Source organism: Clarias gariepinus, chromosome 3, assembly GCF_024256425.1.
Source record: "Clarias gariepinus isolate MV-2021 ecotype Netherlands chromosome 3, CGAR_prim_01v2, whole genome shotgun sequence".
Lineage (NCBI taxonomy): Eukaryota > Metazoa > Chordata > Actinopteri > Siluriformes > Clariidae > Clarias > Clarias gariepinus.
The window spans coordinates 20628878-20651399 of record NC_071102.1 but is presented as its reverse complement, the minus strand read 5'-3'; the positions used below and the strand labels follow the sequence as shown (position 1 = coordinate 20651399).

At 38.5% G+C, this 22522-nt stretch overlaps 1 protein-coding gene across 1 annotated transcript; it reads left to right on the top strand.

The window, feature by feature from the left end:
* Positions 1 to 1206: 1206 nt before the first annotated feature.
* Positions 1207 to 21467, top strand: slc29a4a (solute carrier family 29 member 4a). The gene is made up of 11 exons (XM_053492852.1): positions 1207 to 1381; positions 4464 to 4710; positions 5767 to 5898; positions 6118 to 6231; positions 9271 to 9399; positions 9520 to 9594; positions 10751 to 11016; positions 12801 to 12930; positions 14905 to 15092; positions 15225 to 15465; positions 20893 to 21467. The coding sequence occupies exons 2-11, from the start codon at positions 4548 to 4550 to the stop codon at positions 21024 to 21026; spliced, it is 1572 nt and encodes a 523-aa protein (XP_053348827.1). The 5' UTR covers positions 1207 to 1381; positions 4464 to 4547; the 3' UTR covers positions 21027 to 21467.
* The last annotated feature ends 1055 nt before the right edge of the window (positions 21468 to 22522 follow it).

Here is a 22522-nt window from a genome sequence, read left to right as displayed (position 1 = left end):
CTAGGTCCTTCTCTTTTGTCAAAGCCATTTTTAAAAGCTATCTTAAAACAAACCAATCATCCATAACATAACATTAACACATTAACATAGATTATTAACCCTATACCACTAAACTGGTGACAGGATCATGGACTCATCCAAGGCTCACTTATGCCTGTGGGGACAAAAGGCCTGAACATCTGCTTCGATCCCACAGAAAAGCCAATGTAGCATATATTGCTGAAAAAAAAGAGTCCAGCAGAGAGTGCTGACCTGGCCTCTGAAATCCCATTGCGAACAAACAAGCCCGATCAGTGAAGGCGCCCAAAGGATCCGCTGCCAACATCCTGGTGCCCAACACCACTGTCCCCCCCCCTCGAAGCAACATTCACAACTTATCCTTCTTCTTCTGTTTAATGTTGACCGCTCATCAAAGTAACGCTTCCCAACAAATTATATTTGTTCTTGTAAACTTTTTGGTCCTGTTACTAAAATATAAACTTATCCAAACAGCAACTTATTACTTACTCATCTTCTGGATCACAGGGGGGCCTGGAGCCTCTCCCAGGAAATTTAGGGCACGAGGCGGGGTACACCCTGGACAGGGTGCCAATCCATCACAAGGCACACACACACACATGCACACATTCACACACTATGGACAATTTAGGAACACCAATTACAGTATCCTAGACTTGATGTTTTTGACTGTGGGAGGAAACCGGAGTACCTGGAGGAAACCCACCAAGCATGGGCAGAACATGCAGTTTTCATGCACACAAACAGGAATCGACCCTGGACCCTGGAGGTGCAAGGCGTCAGTGCTAATCCTTACATCACCGTGCTGCCTTATTGTTTTTATATAAATATAATACAAATTACACAAAATACTAAATTTTTTTGGAAGATATTTTGCTGAGAAGGATTAATTTCTTCCTATGTATGGAGGCTTGTAGGATGCTCAGTATTGTAACACAATAATGTAGTATAATAATACGTAACTGTTTGTGATTTATTGTTAATATTCTGTGGAGTCTAGCTCATAGAAACTGGATTTGTCTTGTGTCTTCTCCTAACCTGCTGAATTGACTGTGGCTGAAATGGTGGTTTTCTCTCTGATGGAGGAGGGGAGAGAGAGGGAGGGAGGGAAGGAGGGATTGTGGCAGCACAGCATCTCTCTTTCTGTCTCTCTATGTATGTGTGTGTGTGTGTGTGTGTAAGAGAGAGAGAAAGAGAGAGAGTGTGTGTGCGTCCTTGCGCGCATCCATAATGCTGCTGCTCTCGGAGACCACCTCAATGCATCCGAGCAGAACGCGACAGCACATCTGATAAACACGCTATGGGCCAAGATGGTGGATTGCAAAGACTAATATGTGCTAAGAAGTCATCTAATTCCACTCTGGTGAGCTTTAACCTGTTGTTTCTCTTATCTGGAGATGGCATGGTTCGGTCTGGGTGTTATACTGTGCCTGGGAGATAGTGTTGGATTCATGGATTTTAGTGTCTCTAGAAAAAAAGAAAAAAACCCATAATTTTTCTTCCATTCTGTATGTCATGTATTTCATCTGATATGATATGGAAAATTATTCTGTTTCCTTTTTTTTCTATGTCTGGGAAAAGCTTTGATATTTAGCATAGAGTACATTGTTGCATTTGTTTGTTTTGTTTTTATTAAGTATAAACAAATTACAATAACAATACACTTTTTAAAAATGTTTATTGACACTTCATCATCAGGTTCATTAATTACTCCATCTAATATTTCCAGAGCGCCACCAACTGTCAAGCTCATCACGGTTTATCCCCTAATTATTTGCACAATCCTGTTAGTTAGTTTTGGTATTCCATCAGGCGTTACGCACGTCAACTACATGAAGACTCGTGTTATTTATTTGTCTTTTGTTCCAGAAGAGGACAGATGTTCTCTGTCTGTGAAAGAGCTCGCCTTTCAGATGACAATTGTGACTTCAGGCACAGGTGTTTGCCAGCTGCCGTTTTTTATGAGCCTGTTATCTTATTTGCACTTCTTTCTGTCGTCAAACAACAAGAAACCGCCACGCCATGGTGACAGATTTGATAGGCTGGTCAAGTTTATTGAGAGGTGAACATGACAATGCAATATAACCAAGCCGCGGACTGCAGTGGAGAAATAGAGTCGAATTGCTAGCGTATAGTTTGGGGGAGGGGGTGTCTTGGATATACTTCACTCTGTTAATGCAGTGTCTGTGTGTGTGTGTGTGTGTTCACTTTCAGTCTCAAATGATCATCTATAAATTTTCATTCCAATTACGCTGTAGACAGCCCATGTTCCGTGTATTTATTGTCCTCCATGTTTTGTTTTGGGGTTTTTTTGCCCTGCACTCGTCTGACACTGTTGTTTACTTGCACTTTGTGTCTTTACTTGTATTCTTGCATACTGTTGCACCATGGTCCTGGAGAAAACAATATTTCATTCCCATGTACACAAGCCATATATAGAGGGATGACGATAAAAACCCATTTGACTTACATTTTAATTAACCAAGACGTCACATTATACTGTTGTAATATCTCAAATAGCAAACAAAACACCTCGGGATATTGCTAAATAATTAAGCGAAACTAAAAGAACCGATAGTTTTAAGAGTTTATGTATAATCGTTTGTCTTGTTGTCTTGAGTAAACACTTTATCCTGGTCAGGGTTTTCTGTGGGTCCAGGATCTACCCCGCGCCCCCAGGGGAACACCAGGCACAGGACAGGAACACTCCCCAAAATGGGACAAACACATTCTCGGCCTCATCCTCCCCTAGGGGCAATTTAGACTCGCCAATATACCATCTACCAGCATGTTTTTGACAGATGAGACGAAACACAAAGGAAAGCCAGTGGATACAGGGGCATCTGTTTGCCACACTTGCGCTTATTAATTAGTTAATCTACAATAATTTTAAAGCTTATTGATTACCAATCATTGCTTATTTAGTAAATGTAATACTGACTTGTGGTTATAAAGCTGAATTTATTTTGTGGTCACGGCTAGCTTAGTGTTTAAGGTATTGGACCAGGTTTAAATGCCCGCACCACCAAATTGCCACTGTTGGGCCCTGGAGCAAGGCCCCTAACTGCTCAAATGTATAAGGAGATAAACTGTAAGTCGTGTGCATGTAAATTTAAATGCAGTAAATGTAACCATTTTTAAAATTGTGATGACTTTGTTACACCTTCACCATTTTATTTATTTTGCGCTCTTAACTATAAATATTGCCACAATGCAATGCAACAGAAATGCGGATATGGATGTAGATTCACCTCATGTTCTCCTTTTATTAGACAGCTTTTTTTTATTGCTCTAAAGTAAATACAGTAATAGCATGTGCAGTACTGTACAATAAAACACATGTAGTAAATGCTAGGTATGCTGCTGTTTTATTGACTGTCAGCGCTCTGATATGACATCATGCACTGAACTAGGGGTTAAGGAGGTCCTCCTATGTTTCTGGGTAGGAACTCGAGATTTCGAGAGGTGTTGTCTTTGTTTTTTTTCTCGTCAGAGGTCGGAATTCCCGAGTAACAGGTTTTAGATGAACCCAATGCATGAGAGTCTGCACCTGAAGAAGAAGAATTTCTCCAACATCATGCTATGACCAATATTTTTGTGTCCTTTGGAAGAAAATGGTGTAACGTCAACACGCAGTGTCCAAGTTTAAAGTGCTAGGTCTGCTTTTAGATATTATTGGGCTACTGCAGATTTAATTAGCATATAAGATAATGGCTTACACCTATTGTATTCAAACGACTCACTCCACTTAAATCTAATTGCCTGATTCGTATTCAGGGAATACATTTACAAATTGAAAGTCTAATACCTGCTTTGCGTGTCTCTCATTAGATGCTGCAGGTTCACAGCGCACCTACTTTAGGTGTCAATGCAGAACGAATGAAAGCTTTAGGTGCTCCTTAGATTAATGATGTCAGCATGTGATAATTGTATAACAGTATAGTGGAATTATTGAATATTATTGCATCCGAAAGGAAACTGTCCTTTAAACTAAGGTCTACAGTATATTGAAGCAGTGCTTAGTAAAAGTAAAAGAATATGTAGACCGTGACTTCAGGCTTTTGATGCTTTCATTACGCTGCTGTGCTTTATCACTGAATTTCTCTCTCCTTTTTTTTCTCTCTTGGCTAAGCCAAATAGGATTACGTTATTTAAATTTAATCTGCAGTTGTTATGCTCCTTAGCCACTGAATCCTGCAGAGCTATATGTGGTCCAGAAACCGTGTTACGTTTATTATTTTTTCCCCCTCTGCTGTAAATGTAATAATTTTTGTAACATCATTAAACTTGATTAAGGATTTCGAATCTATATTTTCGAAATCTATAAAATGTTTAATTTAAACAGTTTCTTTTTCAAACCATTTCAGCCTAACCATGTGTTAGATTAAGACATCTCTGAACTGTGGTGTACAAATAAAGGTATATACTATATCTTATCCATACAGAGCCAACCGTATTTCCATTTCCACCAAGCAAGGTGTCAGTAACTGCGACAGCCGTGACAGCTCAGGCTGCCTTAAAGCCGGACTATGGGCTCTAGAGGAGTGGAGAGGCGCAAACCGGTCACCCCGGCCCAGACCCCAGAGGGCAACGTGGTGATGAGCTTCAGTTTTGAGAGCTATCAGCTAGAAGAAGAGGACTGCCAAGGAAAAGACATCCCTGACAAAGGCGTGCTGGCTCTCTCCGAGCCTGGTAAGAGAATCCCTTATATAACTGCTCTACTGCCTGGAGATTGATATCAGTCAGGGCACAAAACCACAGTCACTGCAAATTGGATAAATTGTGTTGCGTGTTTGGATACAAACTGCATGTTCCAGGCCCGAGGTCAAACTGCAGAGAAGGTTATATCACCTGCTGTGTAATAGAAAGAGCTAACCTTGTTAGCGTAGATGTTAGAGTAGAAGGCCACGTTAGGTAAATCAATGATGTTAGAGTGCCGTAAAAAAGGATACTCGGCAGCGGTTGCGCTCAAGTCTTAACAAAATATGTATTAGATACGGTTTTATGGACTTTACACAAACAGTTTGAGATGTCTATATGCATTTATATAACATATAACCTGCATTTATATAGTACATAGCTGCAAGGGCTCGTTCAAGTCAAACCGGGACTTTTGATTCTTTTGATTTTAAGGAGAGCGTAAAAATTACATTTCACTAGCGCTTGGATACCATCAAGGTAGAAAGTTTTCTCAGTTTACTGGAAACCATGATCGGACTGCCTGCTCCACATCCGAAACGCTGGCCTTCCAGGAACTCCTTTAGCAGCCCAAACATGTGGAAATGCCTAAGAGTATGTATGTATACGAGCTTATTTATAACATTTGCACCGTTCAGATGTTTTACTGCAGCTCATCGTTCTATGATTGTACCGTGCTTGAAGTCTTCTGTCCATGTCAGCTGGTTTTATGTCTTTACAAGGAATTTCATCATAAGTCCCAGTTTGACTCGAACGTTTTAACAAAAAATAGGTAGGCTGTTTAAAATTCCACATTCCTCCTACCACCACCGGGTAGGCAAAGTAGTCTAAATGTCATAAAAATAAAAAGATGTCAGTCACATCATCTAAACCCTCTCGCACCAGTGAAGAAAAAGAGTGTGAGAGATCAGCAACCGCTCATATTATGTATTCCATATGCTTGTGTAAAAGCTTACTTTTACAATGATGAACCAAATGCTGAGAGGTTCGTATGTTATTCAAATTTATATGTACATACTGTATGTTTATATGCTTGGTTTATGTTTAAAGTGCTGGAGGAACCAGTTCCAGATGATCGCTATCATGGAATCTATTTTGCCATGCTGTTGGCTGGAGTCGGCTTCCTGTTGCCTTACAATAGCTTCATCACCGAAGTGGACTACCTCCATCATAAATTTGAAGGTAGAAATTTTCCCGTCTAGTGCATTTTATGTTCTATAAATATATACGTCTGTAGGTGTAAGAACGGTGAGCCGGACTCCTTCTGAAATGTCTTAGAAATCCGACTGCCTTCTCATTCGTCTTTGGTGCCTATTGTTCGTTGTAGAAGGAGCTCTGATAAGATATGTGACTAATGATGGGATTTGAGGTTGTGATTATTCGGCTTTCGTGCTTTTCCAGGGACATCCATTGTGTTCGATATGAGCCTGACGTACATTCTCGTGGCTCTGGTTGCGGTGGTACTGAACAATGTCCTGGTGGAGCTGCTCAGCCTACACACCAGGATCACCGTGGGTAAGTCTGTTTACGCAGATATACTGTATACACACACACACATATAAGCTGAAAGGAGCAGGCAGCGTACTGACCTGAGAGAATGCATGACTGGCCCTAAAGAAAGAGGGAGGATGGGCTCTGATCTGTCTCTGCCTGGCGCATCAGTCATCAGCTCTAACATCCTCAGAATCCTGCTGAACCAGATCAGTAAAAAAAGAGCAAGGGGGAGGCTTAGAATAAGCAAGAGGTGATTCATTTTCAAAACAACATTTCCATTTCTTTGGGAAGGCATGCCTATTTTCCGGTGAAGCATTGTTATTGTCATAGAGAGAGAGAGAGAGAGAGAGAAAGCTTTGCATTTCTATACATGCATCTCTTACTCATATCCCTATAAGTCACATCTGTTACACATTTTAAATGTAACTCAGCATCTACTGTACTTCACAAGGATGTATTAAAATGCAATTTTTTTTCCTTTATGAAGATCTCGTAGTTGTGCTTGTGTATGTAAAGGATAACGACAGACGCACATGGACCCAAGAGGAAGGGGAAAGAAATAATGAGGCCATCAAACATCTCCTTTAATAACTCTACATTAAGGTTTTCTTTTGCATTGTATAAACCTCCAGGCATCACAGAATCAGCAAGTATATCAAATGCCACTGCGGATATAATGCAGAAAATGTGGTTCAAATGTTTTCTCCTATACATACTCTAAATATCTCAGGAGAACTGACTAAGCCATAGGAAAAAAAACAACAACAAAAAACCCACAGAAGATACCGCATTACAGCGATAGTGTTGCTGGTGTATGACTGATTCTACAAAAAAAAGGAGTTCTAACAGTCTCAGTACAAATTTTATGAACAAAATAACTGCAAAACCTTTCTCCGCATCAGAAGGACGCGCTATTTTCAGACAAGCATGAAAGATTTGACATTTCTCTGGGCTACCATTTGGACTCTTTATGCTAACAATAGCAGGTTATATGGATGCACACATCATAAAAGACAACTGGCTGACGGAACTAAGAACATAAGGCTTTACAATCTTTTTTAAAGCTGGATTTTTAAGACAAACATTAGAAAACCATTCAACTTCTTCAGATGTCTGTACCATATAATCTGTTCTCAGCATCTTGTTGTCATGTCCATCTATATTTTCAGATCTGTATTTGTTTAGGATTAATTATTACTTGGTGGAATGCTTCTTTTCTTCCCCTGACACGCCCATCATACTGGAATAGGATCAATCTGGACTCATCAGGTCACATGACCTTTTTCAATCGCTCCAAAGTCCAGTCTTTACGCTCTCTAGCAAATTGGAGTCTTTTTTTTCGGATTATTTTCCCACCAAGTGGTTTTCTCATGGACACACAGCTGCTCATCACATCGTGTGGGAAACTGCTCTTACTTTCACTATTACACAGAGCTCTGATCTCCACTGTTGATTTTTTTAAGATGTAAATTCACCAAGCGTTTATGTGCTCTCTGATCACAGAGTCATTATGCCTTTCTCTAGCATTTCCATACATTTTTTCTCTTTAACCACTAAAGTAAACATGTTTTGGTTCACAGTCAAGGTGAAACTATTCCACCAAAAAAACTTCAAAACTCTAACATCATTCTGGATGTGACTTTGACTGACAGGTACATGCAGATAATTATACTACTACATGACAATACCAAGTTCATCATCATCATCATCATCATCATATGAATAGATAGACCTAATCTGATAGATCTAATGTTTGATTTTACCCCAACTTAAACTCAGCTTTAAAATAAAACTGTTTGTTGTACAAAAAAGGAAATCTGCCATCGCTCCATATAGTTTACAAAGATGACACACCAAGAGCAAACAGAAGCGTCAGTCATTCTTTCCTGCTATAAAAAGACATTTTAATTAAATGCTGCAAGTGTGTCTCAGGTTTAAAGGACGCATTAGGGGTATTAGATGTTTTTTCTATTTGTATAAATAGATTTGGGAAAAGTAGCATTGTTTTAAAACAGCTAGTCTATTCACTTACTTTAGATAAAAGATAGAACACTTGCCATAAAAGCACTGACTGAAGTGCAGTGGGGCATTCAAGTCAAACTTATGATAAAATTTCTTGTGAATGAAGGCGTAAAACTGATTGACATTTATAGAAGACTTTAAGCACAGTACAGTGATAAAAAGCTGACTGTTTATGAATGACGATCCCTTAAACTTGGCTGGGAGTTATCGTTATGTCCCCTGTACAGTCCTGACCTCGCTCCAAGTCATTTTCACACATTTGGGACATTAAAGTTCCTGGGAGGCCGGTAATTTAGACGTGAAGCAGGCAGTCCGATCAAGGCTCCTGTGTACTGAGAAAACTCTCTACCTTGATGGTGTCCAAGCACTAGTGAAACATTGGGATAAGTACAATTAAAAGTCCCGGTTTGACTTGAACGCCAACATAATCTGAAAATAAAAAAATGTTTTCTTTTTTTCCAGCAGTCATGTTTATCAGTGATTTTCAGTCCTTTCAGCACGTAATCAAAAAAAACAAACAAACAAAAAAAAAAAAACCCTTTGTGCAGAAACACTTCAAATAAAACGGTATGGTTCTGTACTCCTAGTATGACGCATACATTAACAGTAAAGGATGCATTAACACAAGTACGAGTATGTCATTTTAGACACAGCCACCCCCTGGGGAAAGAAGCCATACACTTGGTTCTTCGTTATTAATTGATTTGCTTAAGGCAGTTGTTATTATTAGCCTTTCGGCTGCTCCTGTCGAGGGGTCGCCACATTAGACCATCTGATCCACATATAACGTCCTTCCTGACGCAACCCTCCTGTTTTATCCGGGCTTGGGACTGGCACTGCACCAGTGGCTGGTGTTTGGGCATTGAGCCATGCCACTTAGACAGCAATGCCCTTAATTTGCCAAAGGCAGGACATAGAAAATTTAGAGTAAAAGGTCCAGTATTGTTAGCATTGTTTTTCATTTCAACTGTCATATGATATGTCCAGAAAAATCTTTGTATTAGAACTAAGAAGTGACGGAAATGTAATTTCTTTCAGGTTACCTCTTTGCTCTCGGCCCTCTGCTTTTTGTCAGCATTTTTGACGTGTGGCTGCAGAAGTTCACCACAAACCAGGCGTATGCCCTTAACCTAATAGCTGTGGGTGTTGTGGCATTCGGATGCACAGGTACGGGGTACAGTACCCTTTTATTGAGTGCTCCTTCAGTAATGTTCTTTGATGTAGTGTATACTGTATATCTGATGTAATTAACCTGTGAGTTTGATAGTTTGTCTGATGTGTCAACAGTGCAGCAGTCCAGTTTTTATGGCTACATGGGAATGCTTCCAAAGCGGTACACACAAGGAGTAATGACAGGAGAAAGTAAGATAATCCGGCAAGATTGATAAGGAATAAATGTGCTGTTATAGGAAAGTAGATTTCTTACCATAATTGATTGGATTTTTTTTTTTTTTTAGAACAACACACCTCGAAGTGTTTTATATCTTTTGCACCACAACCTCTGCCATCAATTGGAATTATTAATTTATTAATTAACAAGCTATTTGCTGTATATTTAATGTTAGTTAAAAATCACAGGACAGTATCAGTTCTATTAACACTTACATTATAACAGCTATAAACACTTGCTCCCTCTCCAGTCTCCTTTTTTTTCCCTCTCCTAAAATTAATAAAGGACAAAATGCAGCTTTTACGTTTAAGATGAGCAAATTTATTGTTCAATTTAAAATAAAATAAAGGAAGAATTATTGCTTGATGCGCTCGCTACACCTCAATACGCTTAAAGAATAATTACGCTTTTGTCCAGATGCCCTGTGTGTGGACAAAAAGTCATTAACATGTAACTCATAGAGAGATCCGGAGACAGACAGACAGACAGATAATTGGAACTACATCAGCATTTTGCTGTTAGACAAAAGGGTTCCAGCGATCCATTTGCATGTATATTTGTCTGGACATGGGCTATAGGAAATAGTTCCGTTTAAAGAATGAGAAATGCAATGAAGGGGTTGTTTTATGAACATACATACAGGCATGGAAAAGTTTACACAATATCAGAACTCTTACAGCAGCTTAGTATTTTATAAAGAATCTAGAAAGCACGAGACTAAACATCTCCCGTGGCAGAAAACCTATTAACAAAAAATCTGTCAAAATCTTTTAATAAACATTAAATACCTGCCTACACTCAGAAAGCTTTTTGCATGTTTAATGATTTAATATCTAAATTTGTAAAATAAAACTTTTTAAACACATCTTTAGTCGGATGTAAACAAACTGTTACTGTAGACACAATAAAGCATGAAACTGACAGCATTAAAAGAAATCCTATTGTTTTAATTACGCATGACTGAAACCGTCCGAGCTGACATGACTAAAACTGTTCCGTCACACTAATCTAATCAACACCTTCAGATGTGAGTTTTTAACAGCACTGTGACAAGCAGGTGTTGCGTACAATACATCTCAGACCCGGTACAGAACTGCATGTGTACTGAATGCGCTGTTCTTTTCTCAGGCACGGCTGGAGTGATCATTTCACTGAGTCGGATCTTCACCAAGCTGCTGATTACAGACGAGAGGAAGAATACCATCATCTTCTTCCTCATCTCTATCGGCATGGAGCTGAAATGTTTTATTTTGCATCTGCTGGTGCGCAGGACACGATTTGTGCGTTACTACACTAGCCTGGCGCGCCAAGGGTTGAGCCACTCCAAAGACCACTCGCACCACGGCAATCAGTACCAAGTCCACCATGACGTCATAACAGAGGACGTGAGATTTGTAAGTGCAGAATTATAAACATCGGTATGGCTAAGGTTTAGTTTTGGAGGGCGAAGTATCTTTGAACATTGTGCATCAAATAAATTTATGCTTTTTATAGTTTTTTCTGTTGGGGGTTAAAAGGAAAGACAGTTAAACCCGGCCCCTAATTGGACTATCGAGGTTCCTAGATGGATGGATGGGTTGATGTTTGGAGATAATTACAATGTAAAAGAGGCTTTGTATATTGAAATCTATTTTTTGATATTCTACAAATTAGCGTTCCCACTTTAAGCCATAGATAATTACAGTTGCACCATTTATTAAAACTGGGAGTCAGGAGGCATGTTTTAGTGTAACATAAAGCAAGATAAACAAGTCGTTTTGACTCTCAATATATATAAAAAGAATTTCATCGTTTTATAAACCACATTTTTAATCTTTAAGCAATGTTTGCATTGCGTGGCCAAAAATCGTCACACACACTAAAATTTTTTTGACTGCTTTTAGTTTTAATTACAGCGTACAATGTGTTGTCTAGTAGATGTGTGAAAATGATTCCTCATGCCCCCAATAACCACTCTTTCACACCCTGAGTCCTGGAACATACCCTCCACAGATGTGATAACCTGGTGATTCAGTACATTCAGACTTCATTTTATTGCCCCATAAGGTGACTGAGTCTAGTCCTGAGTAACTGATGAACCCCAGATCATAACACTGTCTCCAGAGGCTTGTACAGTGGACACTATGCATGATGGGAGCATCGCTTTATGTCCTTCCCTTCTTACCCTGACACGCCCATCACTCTGGAATAGGAAAAGTCTGGACTCATCAGGTTACATGACCTTTTTTCATCACTCCAAAGCCTAATCTTTTTGCTCTTTAGCAGTCTGAAGCCTTTTTTCCAATGAGTCTCACTAACAAGTGGTTTTCTTCTGAATACACAGCTGTTTAGTCCAACTACATTGTGTGTGCAAGTGTGTGTGTGCGGAAATGGCATGGTTTTTACTGTTTATTTTTTTATGATGCAACTTCGCCAAGCGTGTATTTGATCTCTGATCATGATCTATTTTTACCCGACCATGTTTCCTCCTGTGAAATTGACAGTTCAGCACTATCCTTCCAGGTTTTAATAAAGAGTTGAAAGGGTTTTTAATCCAATTCCAGTCATTTCAATTCTCCTCAGTAGGCATATAATCCACAGTCCAATAATCAGCAAAAAAAATGTATTCTGTATCAACACATGCTTATGTAATTTCAGTTTATTTAGAAATCAGAAATATTTGCATAGAAATCAGTTTGAGAACAGACAGCAAAGCAAAAACACTGTTATATTGTTGTATGATGACTGAGGTTTGTAGCCTTCATCAAATGAAATGGGCCATAAAAGTAAAACCCCTTTAGACTTAATGACATGGGTGTTTTTCTTGAAAGTGGTTCGATACTTCCTGCCGTTCGTTCGGGTCTATTGGCCTGATTGTGTTGAACGCTGCTCGGTAGCAGAGAGACAGAGTGAAAGACCTTGATTTAGTGTTAGATGCTGTTTAGCTCATTTACATAAGTACTTCAGCACAACAACTGTGTTTCTGTAGTTGACAGACAGAATACTAATAAGTGTAGGGTTTTTTATGTTAAATATATTCTCATATTTGGAAACCCAGCTTTCTGCATAAATAATACGATTGACTTATTCTAAACAAATACATGAAGGACAATACAAGCATCCCCCTCCCTGTTTTCTGCAAAGCAATGTACTATAGCTGCCATGCCTCTTAGTCTAACGTCATGTCTTTGATGTCAAGGACAATGGTGCAGTGAGTGTTTCTCCTGCAGAAGACGGCAGTGCAGAACCAGAATACAGTGGCAGCAGCACATATGTGAGATTTGATGTGCCGAGGCAAAAGATAAAAAGGAGCTGGCCGGGCATCAAGGGTAAGATCAGAACAAGAAATCCTAACACCACCATTGTGCGTTTATGTATTTATTAGTCTGAACAATGCACCATAATAAAAAGCACAAATTAAGGAGTTTAGTAGAACACAACAAATTGCATAATATCCGCGCAAATAGAGTACAACAACAAAGAGCTCCTTGCAAGGGACAGATTAAAACTGCAAATTATTACTTTAGTTACTTGCACTTTATATATTTTGACTTTTTTTATACAATAGATTAAAAGCTTTGAATATCAGCCCTGATCCCGGGCTTTTTAAAGCTTTTTAAAGCTTTGAATTTTAAAGCTTTGAATATCAGCCCTGATCCAGTTCTGACGACTACCACGCCAACTTTCAGCAAGCTTCATCTCCATCTATCTATAGCGAATATCCTTATTTGTAAGATGTGTTGTTTGTGTATCTTTATATAACACTTCATGTGGCCAAAAGTTTGTAGACACCTGACCATCACACCCATACAGTATGTAGTTCTTTCCAAAACTTTTGCCGTAATATTGGAAGCACACATTTGCCTACAATGAACAAAGCCCTGACCTCAACCCCAATTAACACCTTTATAATGAAGTGCAATGCCAACTGCACCACAGTCCTCCTCGTCCTGCATCAGTTCCAGCTCTTTTGGCTAAGAGAACACAATCTAAACAATGAAGGATATTATAGCCAGATGGGAGGAGCTAAAACATGTATGCTACCACGCAAATGTTTGGGATCACTTTCGGAATCAATTAAAATTTTTATTGTTTTTCAAGTAAAAACACACTTGTCTGAATAGAAAATATAGCAAAAGAACAAGACATGCTGACGTTGTCCGTGTTAGAAATAATGATTTTGATGGACTTTGCTTACGTAAGAAACGCCTTTTGCAGCAATTACAGCCTGGCAGACCGTAGGCATTGTAGCTGTTCAAGAGAATCTGATGAGATTTCACTCTGTGCTTCCTGGAGCATCGCCCACAAGATGGATTGGCTTGATGGAGTCTTCCTCTGTACCATACGGTCACGCTGCTCCCACAACAGCAGCCCAATAGGGTACAGATCCGGAGACTGTGCCGGCTGCTCCATTACAGTCAGAATGCTCTAAAGAATAACTTGAATTGTTCGTGAATTGCATGAAATACAAAAGGGATTGGACGCAATTATGTATTTAAGGCCAAGACTCAGCATAAAGATTATTAGACAATATTTATGTCTGAATATTAATCGGTTGGTGAATTACATTTGGTAATTTACAAGTTCCAGTGTCAGAAACTCAAGGGAAGAAAAACCGACATATATTTGAAGAAAATAAGTATTTTAGATTTTTCTTTCTCACATTTCTATGTTTAAAAAAATGTGCCTATCTGTTTAAAAATATTTTTATATACAGTAAACTTTTTGGAAAGGTTATTGCCCTCTACATGCTAGGAACCATATATGGATCTAATAAAGCAAATAGATTTAACTAAACAAATATATACTAAGCAAACTTTACTGACCTTGAAGTGACCATGCAAAAAGTAATTGAAAAAATTCACACAAAAAAAATTATAAAATATATAAAACCCTAGTAAATGTCTCCTATAATGGGTTAAAGGGAAATAAAAACTCATTAATAAACATTAATTTGAACATACATATCATTGTATTTTGTAATGTGATTTTCTTTAGAAAAGGAAGAAATTAGCAAGTGATCCCACACTTTTGAGCGGTAGTATAGGTCAGGTGTCCACATACTTTTGAACATATAGTGTATGTCAGTGGAGTCTGATATTGATGCACTGTTACAGGGAAACAAACCTTAAATCAATGCTCAGTATTTAATTTATGCAGCTATAGTAATTAATCAATTATTATTTTAATAAAATACAAATAGTAGCAGTAAAGTAGTTTCATAATCAAATGAGTTTTTAATAATAATAATTTGCTTATTATAACTTATAACGAAATGAGTTTACCCTTTGGGTTTTTTTCAGATATGTTCCTGCATCGGTATGTGGTCTCTCGTGTGATTTGGCCCTACATGTTGTCCATTGCCGTCACCTACTTCATCACACTGTGCCTGTTTCCCGGCTTGGAGTCCGAGATCCGCAACGCGACACTGGGCGAGTGGCTCCCCATCCTCATCATGGCCATCTTCAACATGTCCGATTTCGTTGGCAAAGTAAGCTCCTAAATAAGACAACAATAACTGTTTAATAATTCACCCCATGCTCCTACGCATACTTGATCTTTATTATTCAATTCAAGTACTTGCATGAGAAATGAGTATTTACCAGACTGCGTTTGTCTGTAGATCTTGGCCGCTTTGCCTTATGAGTGGAATGGGGTGCGTCTGCTGTTCTTCTCCTGCATAAGGGTGGTCTTTATCCCTCTCTTCATTATGTGTGTGTATCCCGTGCCAAAGCCTACCCTCTGTCACCCAGCGTGGCCCTGTGTCTTCTCCCTCCTCATGGGTGTCACGAATGGTTACTTCGGTAGCGTACCCATGATCCAGGCTGCTGGAAAGGTGCCACCTGAGCAAAGGGAGCTCGCAGGTGAATCTGATGCTTTTAAATCGTGTATGCTTATGTTTCCGGTAAAGACTAAAAGCCCAAGGAGCATAAGAGAACTCACATTTCACATTTGTTCTCATTGACACCTGTTATATACAAAAGGGCCCAAAGAATGTATACACATAACATAAAAAATATTTGCCGCTCTTCTGATGGTCACATGATCACATCAATGATGGTGTGACCACTGACATCTTTAGAGGAAACATACAGTAATACTGCACACTGCCACCATAATTTAATTCTAGTTTTAAAAAGGGGGATAGATAACAACTGTTGAAGTGTGTATACAGTGTGTGTGTGTGTGTGTGTGTGTATAGTATAGTGTCAGTCAAAAGTTTGGACACAAGTTTGGAATTATTTTCTTCATACAAAACAGTTATTTCACAACTGACTTATGAAATAAAGGTCAGCTGATCTGGAATGTTCTCGCAAGAACAGTATTCTGTCGAGTGTGTTTTAGTGCTGGGTCGTTCATCAAGGATTCGTTCGTTTTGAACGAATCTTTAATATGACTCAGATGAACGAGTATCTCGGAGAGTGATTCGTTCATTTTTTTTATTGGGCGCGCATGCGCAAAGCATCGCCAAACCTCCGTATGTGTTACACAGGAAACAGAAATGACTCGTTAGCTTTCAGTCTTTTCGGCCCTGAGTCGTTCGTTTTATCACGTGACTCCCATTGACGCTATGCTGTGCAATAAATTCAAAAGAACGAACGAAGATATGAGAGATGAGCTACTCATTCTGTTTATTATAATATGTCCTTAGCTGCATTGTAATATTTTCATTACTTAAACTATAGACAAGATTTGTGTATGTAGACGTATTGGGGGTCTTTTTTAATTAAAAATGCAACATTTTATTGTATTTCTGATCAAAATAACGAAATTAACTATATGACTCAAAAAAAGATTCGTTCATTTTGATGAACGAGATTCAAAGAACCGAGTCACTGAAATAATTCAAACTCTTCATCACAAGTGCGTTTGCGAAACCATCAAGCGCAGATGAAACTGCCTGCGTTTCATTCCAAAGTGTACGTCAGAGTGTGCTCCCTACTCCGTTTGCAGGGAATGTCGGTTAAGGGAACTTCCCTTTGACAAAACACCCTGCGAAGTCACCAGCGCGGACGTCACTTCCTCCATGCGTTACCATGGTAACATAAGCCTCTCCGATGTTGTCCTGTTTTTCACGTTCCAGCGAGGCGCAATGCCTGATGAGAATTGATTCATTCAGAAGTGAACATCTGTTATTCACTCGTTCCCTACACTGAAGGGAGCATTTTCGCTCCGTGCGGTTTGGAATCACACTTAACATGGCTAAACACATGCAGGCACTTTAGGCCGTTTGGAACAGACATACTGTCTCTCATGAAGACCTTCCCAGGAAAACAAGACCAAAACTGAGCCCTGCTGCAAAGGAGAAGTTCATTTAGAGTCACCAGCCTCAGAAATTACCAATTAACAACCAGCACCTCAGATTAGAGCCGTTATGAAGCTTTATTGCCTGACATAAGTAGCAGATACATCTGTATATGTGTTCCGTGGTGTGGTGAGATAAACCCTTACCAAAAGGCCATATGGCCAGCCAGAAGCCTGACAAAGGTTATCACCAGCACACAGGGGACACCTACTGTATGGATGTATGGTGTTATATTCATGCCACAATCCTGAGCGCACAGTTTCGACATTTTGGGAGCATACAAAGCGCTCAGTGCCCGTGCACATTCTCCTCTGCGCTCACAACGTGTTTTCAGCGCGTGCTCACCCCGAATCTGCATGCACGCTCGATTAACTTTGCCCAGTGTTACAAAACTGCCACTAATCCAGCCAATCACAGACGTCCTTCCACACACGACTTCTGATTGGCTGTTTGACTTCTAATCAGCTGGCGCTATTGACCGCATAACGGAATTCAGTTCAATTAAATTTTATGTGTATAGTGCTTTTAAAACTGGTCATTGTCTCAAAGCAAATTCTATTTGTCACATAGACAGTCATACACAGTGAAATGCTTATACGACCGCCAGTGACCTTAAAAATAATAATAAAAACTTATACGTAAGAAATAAATATAAAAAAAAAAAAATACGAAAGAAAATAAATTTAACTAGTAAAATAAACTGTACAAATAAGGGCATAATAAAAATATTATAAAATATAGAAATATAGAAGAAAAACTTTACAGAATCAAAAGAAAATTATTAGAAATGATATAAAATATCTGATAATAATTATAAATAAATGAAAGGAAATTATTTAAGGGAAGCATTGTAAATCAAGTTTTATTTATTTATAATATTATAAACAAATATTATAGTATTTTTTTTATTGAGTTAAGTATTAGTAAATACCAGTTTCGTTTGTCGTCTCATACGCTCTTACAAGCTGAAGACTTTGTTTTTCCTGTCTACACACCACCACTGAAGTTTGAGTTTCTAAATGTCTTTATCCGAAAAATATTTTTCCAAAAAGATCTGTTTTTAGTGACCAGAACCAAAGCAGAAAAATTTGTCCTTTAACCAGGTCTTAGTGTGAATTTGTGGATTCATTCATCATTATGTGAGGCATTAAAATGGTCAGATGATATGTATGTTCAAATTAATGTTTATTAATGAGATAAAAGTTTTATTTCCCTTTAACTCATTATAGGAGACATTTACTAGGCTTTTATATATTTTATAATTTTTTTGTGTGAATTTTTTTCAATTACTTTTTGCAAGGTACCCTTCAAGGTCAGTGAAGTCTGCTTAGTATATATTTGTTTAGTTAAATCTATTTGCTTTATTAGATCCATATATGGTTCCTAGCATGTAGAGGTCAATAACCTTTCCAAAAAGTTTACTGTATATAAAAATATTTTTAAACAGATAGGCACATTTTTAAAAACATAGAAATGTGAGAAGGAAAAATCAAAAATACTTATTTTCTACAAATATATGTTGGTTTTTCTTCCCTTGAGTTTCTGACACTGGAACTTGTAAATTACCAAATGTGATTCACCAACCGATTAATATTCAGACATAAATATTGTCTAATAATCTTTATGCTAAGTCTTGGCCTTAAATACATAATTGCGTTCAATCCCTTTTGTATCGACTACACAGCTGATGAATTCCCTCAGACGTAATATTCAGTCTGTTATTCTTCATTCTTCCTGACACCTCTGTTTCAACTTGGACAGTTTGGCTGATTTTTATTCATTCTTTTTGACATATCTGTTAAAACTCCACAAGAAGCAATTTACTGCCATCTTTAAATCTAGTCCTGATACAGATCCTGGCAAAACTTTAATTTCTTTCTTTTGATTCCTTTCATTTTTTTTGTCATTTCCTTTTGTAGATAAATTGTAAAATAGAGATACAAGCCATTTATTTTACCCAGACATGCCTACATCTGTATCTGCCATGAGTTCAAAAAGCATTCAGACTTCTAAATCATTTTATATTACGCCATTTTAGATGTTCTGTACAGTTCTGTGCGAAAGTCTATATTTTGCTTCCAAAGTGACAGACTTTATTGTATTTTCAATGTTCTCCAGACAAAGGTCTTCCTCTGCAGACAGATGAATGTGCTTTTGTGTTTGTTAATCCACACGGTGACCTCTGAATTATTCAAGCATGAAAAAAAAATCCATCTTACTTAACTCCTGACCCAGTGAGAAACAGGTGCAGATGATGACAGATGATCAGGAGGTGATTAGTAACTGCTGATGCTGAGTGCTGAGGGGTTGGAACAGACGAGAGGGGAAATGAGGTCGCTGCTGAGGCTGTTATATAAACAACCAGTTTTTAAATAGTACCTTTGGGCACTTTGCAGCATGTCGGAGTAAAACATCTGTTCCCATTTCTTTCATTTAATCTACATCATTTAATTTAATATGAAGAAATAAGTAAAGTCAAAACTAAAAAAAAAAAAAAAAAAACTTAAATACTCTATATGACCAAAGGTTTGTGGACACCTGACTGATGTTTTAGCACTGGATCTAAGCAGGCCTAAAGGGTTCTGGCATGACAATGGCCCTGTACAGTATACAAAGCTCTATAAAAACATAGTTTGCCAAGGCTGCAGTATAAAGAACTTGAGACCCCTGACCTTGACCCCACTGAACACTTTGGGGATGAACTGTACCAACAGCCCAATAGACCAATAGCCAGTCTAAATCAGCTTTAAATTCTCTGTTGATATGGGAGAACCTGAGAGAAGGATGAGCTTATTGGTCTTATTCCATCATGGCTTAACAGTTAGACTAAAAGCTTCTGAGTAAAAGGCATATGCCAGGCACTTGATGGACTGTGAGAGCATGAGAAGATTAAGAAAAAAAAATCTAAAGTAAACTTTTTAGTCAGTTGAACTTCATGCAATATATCTGGTTCAAATAAGGTTCTACTGGTTACTGCAGGGTAAATCCCTAGACTGAAGCATGGTTGTAGCAGCAACATGCTCTAATGGTACTTCTCAGCAGCAGGGAGTGGTCAGAAATAAGGGAAATAAAAACTCAGGCAAATACAGAGAACAAAGCCTAAAGATGGACCTTTCATCACAACGATAACCAAAGTATGTCTTAGGTATCTAAATGAGTGTTAGAGCGGCACAGGCAAAGCACAGAACATCTGTGAACCATGTTTTGTATGTGCAGCGCAGTGTAATGTAGTGACTTACCCGTGCTGATTCCGCGCTGTAATTGCTGCCAGTATTTTGTGATTCTACAAAATACTGAATAAAAGGTTTACACGTTTAACATCTACATGAGATATTTCAGATTAGATTTCAAATTAATTATCCATCCATCTTTGTTATGTATATCACTATCCACGGAACTCAGGACATAAAGCAGGGTAAAACCCATTACAGGGCACAAACATACACACTTTGGGCAAATTGTGTACAGCAGTCACTCTACCGTGCATTTGTTTGGCTTGTGGGAAGGAACCTGATTACCCAGAGGAAACCCAATCCTGGAATGTGCGAGGTGACAGTGTTAACCACATAGCTACCATGCCACCCTAAATACATTTTTATTGTATATAATATGTCTAGTACAAGAACAGTGGTTAGCACTGTCGCCTCGCACCTCCAGCATCTAGGGTTTAATTCACAGTCCAGAGACATGCAGATTAAGCTAACTGCCTTTCCTAAACTGTATGAATAAGTGTGTGTGTATTTTGTTCTCCAATGGATTGGCACCCTGTCCAGGATGTACTCCGGCTCCAGGCCGTCTGCAAAAGTGGTATAGAAGATGAATAAATAACTAATATAAACTGTCAAAGTGTTATACAATAAAATATGTTTATTGTAGAGTGTGAAGAGGTCTGAACACTTTTCAAAAAGACTGAATATATTATATTATAAATATATTTTATATGAATTTACACTGATATAAAATCCATGCTGCCTGTTTTCTTTAGGAAACACCATGACGGTATCCTACATGGCTGGACTGATGCTGGGGTCTGTGGTCGCCTACGCTGCCTACCGTTTCACTGCGCCAGGATCGAGCTTCCACTCAGAAACCGGCTTGAACTTCACCCAGGGGTATTAGTGCCCTGTGACACGTATTCACCAATCGCATTAAATTCACTTTCAGTAAATTCCCCAAGGAGCAAATCAAAAGCTCCCCACGTGTTACATGGTGCACTTTTGAATGTAGAAAGGCAGGATGAATTCCTTGCAGAACTAAAGACCTGTGTGTGTGTGTGTGTGTGTGTGTGTGTGTGTGTGTGTGTGTGTGTGTGCGCTCCAATGTGATGTTCATTTATGTTATATGAAAGTATACAGTATGTTTAGCTTTACAGAGGGGTTTGTGTGGGTCATGTCCTGTGGTGAAATTCTGCCTCGATGTTCTCCTCTTGCCTTCACTTTTTGGATTAAGGTTAACGCCCTAAAATAAAAAAAAAATGGAAAAGTTAAAGTATCGTCTTTAATTGTGCATTATGAATGTTGGACCTGTTTTGTCAAAGCAACTGAATGTGAACCTTACAAATAAAAGCTGTTTTGTACATTGTATGCATTTTATTGATGGTTCCTTATCTAAATTGATTTTTAAAGCTGTTTTTCCATATGAATGTGCTAGTTTTTTTTTTTTTTTTTTGCTATCATGCATGCATTAATTACAAATGCTTTTCTGTTTTTCCATTTGCAATTATTTACAGACTAATCTGATAATGCATTAACTCAATAAAGCAGGAGTTGTCAGTAAGTTCAGGCTTCAACCAGCAGATGGTGCTGTTGCACAATACTTCTGCTGTGATGCTGAGCTTCACAGTTGATTAACCATGAGCAGTTTTATTATACTGAATTTTAGCTCAGAACATAAGGACCAGCTCTGTTCACTTGGTTTCTCTGCAATTACTTGTGCAAACAGCCACGTCACAGTACATAAATCTGCTTTATTCTTTATAATAAGATACATGAATAATGTATGCAACCGAGGCTTAGTGTGTGTGTGTGTGTGTGTGTGTGTGTGTTAATGCTGCAGCAGTCAGACATCCTTTCAGAGGCAATCAAGAGTCTTTCAGCTCCCTTGTTTGCTCATTTTGATAAGCATGCAACAGTCAGACAACAGACTATACTTGCTGAACTGTTTGTTGCTAATGTGAGATCATTTCTGACAGTGTAATATTTGTCCTTTCAATGGTTTTGGCTAAGCACTACTGCGCATATAGTGTATTTATAGTATCCAGTAGGAGGAGTGTGTGTGTGTGTGTGTGTCTTGCTGTTATAGCACCAGGGCCAAGGTTTAACATAACCTGTTGTTGCCATTACTATTACATGATAATAATAGAGGATGATAATAATAGAGTACGGTATAATATTTACTGTTAGCTCTGAGAGAGTGAATATCAGCCGACAGATGCTGAAAAACAGGCCTTGTGCTTAGAGATTTAATGCATATTTAAAAAGAGAGGAAGAAAACAGCTCTTCAAAAGTTTTGCTGTTTTCTGTCAAATCCAAGTTCCAGCACAAAGCAGGTCAGTAGCAGTTTGCCTGATATACAGATACACTAAGTGCAGTATATCACGGTCCTGGAAAACAGAT

What these genes read in the sequence shown, in the direction of transcription:
- slc29a4a (XM_053492852.1), top strand. Translation starts at nt 4,548, where the DNA reads ATGGGCTCTAGAGGAGTGGAGAGGCGCAAACCGGTCACCCCGGCCCAG. An exon ending in ACACACCAGGATCACCGTGG is followed by an intron (nt 6,232 to 9,270) that starts GTAAGTCTGTTT and finishes AATTTCTTTCAG; the next exon opens with GTTACCTCTTTGCTCTCGGC. An exon ending in TGTCCGATTTCGTTGGCAAA is followed by an intron (nt 15,093 to 15,224) that starts GTAAGCTCCTAA and finishes GTTTGTCTGTAG; the next exon opens with ATCTTGGCCGCTTTGCCTTA.